The sequence below is a fragment of the Schistocerca serialis genome, unplaced genomic scaffold (genome assembly GCF_023864345.2).
Source record: "Schistocerca serialis cubense isolate TAMUIC-IGC-003099 unplaced genomic scaffold, iqSchSeri2.2 HiC_scaffold_1362, whole genome shotgun sequence".
Lineage (NCBI taxonomy): Eukaryota > Metazoa > Arthropoda > Insecta > Orthoptera > Acrididae > Schistocerca > Schistocerca serialis.
Genome location: NW_026047583.1, coordinates 32,161,258 through 32,162,816, shown reverse-complemented (window position 1 = coordinate 32,162,816; position 1,559 = coordinate 32,161,258). Strand labels below are relative to the sequence as shown.

The 1,559-nt window shown below is 38.7% G+C and overlaps 1 protein-coding gene across 1 annotated transcript; it reads right to left on the bottom strand.

Moving 5' to 3' along the window:
- Positions 1-535: 535 nt before the first annotated feature.
- Positions 536-1,075, bottom strand: LOC126440372 (uncharacterized). The gene has a single exon (XM_050090660.1). The coding sequence runs from the start codon at positions 914-916 to the stop codon at positions 536-538; it is 381 nt and encodes a 126-aa protein (XP_049946617.1). The 5' UTR covers positions 917-1,075.
- Positions 1,076-1,559: the final 484 nt, after the last annotated feature.

Sequence of the window (1,559 nt, the reverse complement as noted above, 5' to 3'; positions counted from 1 at the left end):
CCGAGACAGTTTGGATGGTGAATAGCCGATATGAACAACTATTATAAAACAAGATAATCTAAATATTAACATACCAATTTTAGTTATCGCCAAATTAAAACCATATGAATGCAATTTTCTATTTTTTTTTTAATTTACGATAGTTAGGAGAGTTTTGATATTTTGTTATTTGCTACATACAAGTTCCGGTATGTACTTCGGAGATCGCAACAGTTTTCAGATAACTGTAATCGCACACGGGTGAAGGTGTTACTATTACACTGTTCACAACAAAAAACTGGAGTTTCAAGCAACTTTTATGCAGGGCAGCATAGTGGACGCTGATATAAGTCTGCTCCAAAATGGAACTTACCACAACAATGAATAAGTCGCTCTATTGTTGACAGCCTTTCTGGTAAATTATTTCTATGCAATGTTCTGCTGTAGAGTTTCATTAGCACAGCATCAATACCAGTAAGGATTCTGTCGGTAATTAATACAGAACTAAGGCAACTTTTCTTACTTCTGTTTCATGAGCTATGCTGCTTGCAACTATTTACTCACCGTTTAAGGGCCAGATATTCGACGGCAACGAATGAGCAGCGTAAACTCGACCAAGACTAATGTTGGCAGCCAAGGGACCAACCAGCACATGATCCTCGGGAGAACTGCTGTCAGTTTCAGGGGATTCAGATATGTCATAAGCGCCGACGCTTGCATTCGGTATTCCAATTGCTTCGTGACTTGAATGACTGTCAGGAACACTTGACAAGGATCTTGCTCTTTGTCTATCACTCGACACAGCACCTGGAATTGCTCTTAGAAGGCTAAATCCCGTACTCCCAGCAGCAACAACATCGGAACTGCTACTCGTAGAAAATGTTCTAGTTCGCGGACTTGATCCTCCACCGTTTGCCGTACTGGCTTTAGCACCCATTACACTTGATGCGGTATTAAATTCCTAGCAAACAAAAATTTTGTATGTTGTGAGGACTACGGATTCGAATACGACCGAAATCGACACAATCATATCACTGACCCTAAGACAATAACACGGCCACAACAACAAGCGGCCATAATGCTGCTGACTACCATAGCACACTCTAGCGCGCAAGAAAGAAAACAAAACATAGTGACGGCCAACTTCCTCGTATTGCTGCAAAATAATCTCTGGTGATAAATAGTAGCGAAGCGAAAGGCTCTCTTTGGCGGTGGATTTGAAAGATCCATTTGTCAGCTACCATTTCTATACTGTGAGTAATTTTTAAACATCTGAATAAGTTTATTGAATTTAACGTATATTATATTATAATAAGCTTCGTATCTGCAGTTCACAAACAAATGAGATAGGCAGGAAGACATCAGAAATCAATTTATAACACATAATAACAAATTGAAGTAGGGACAACAAGAGTTACAGTATACCATATCCATTGTCTGAATGACGTTAGAGGCATACATAAGATAGTAAGTATGACGACGAATATCTACAGTCACATAGTTATTCTGAAAAACTATGTTATTCGTGAAAGGACAGTGACAAGCTATAAGCAGAACCACATAAAATTTTAATAACAGAA

Excerpts from the sequence above, each read along its gene's own strand:
- LOC126440372 (XM_050090660.1), bottom strand. The coding sequence starts at position 916 with ATGGGTGCTAAAGCCAGTACGGCAAACGGTGGAGGATCAAGTCCGCGA.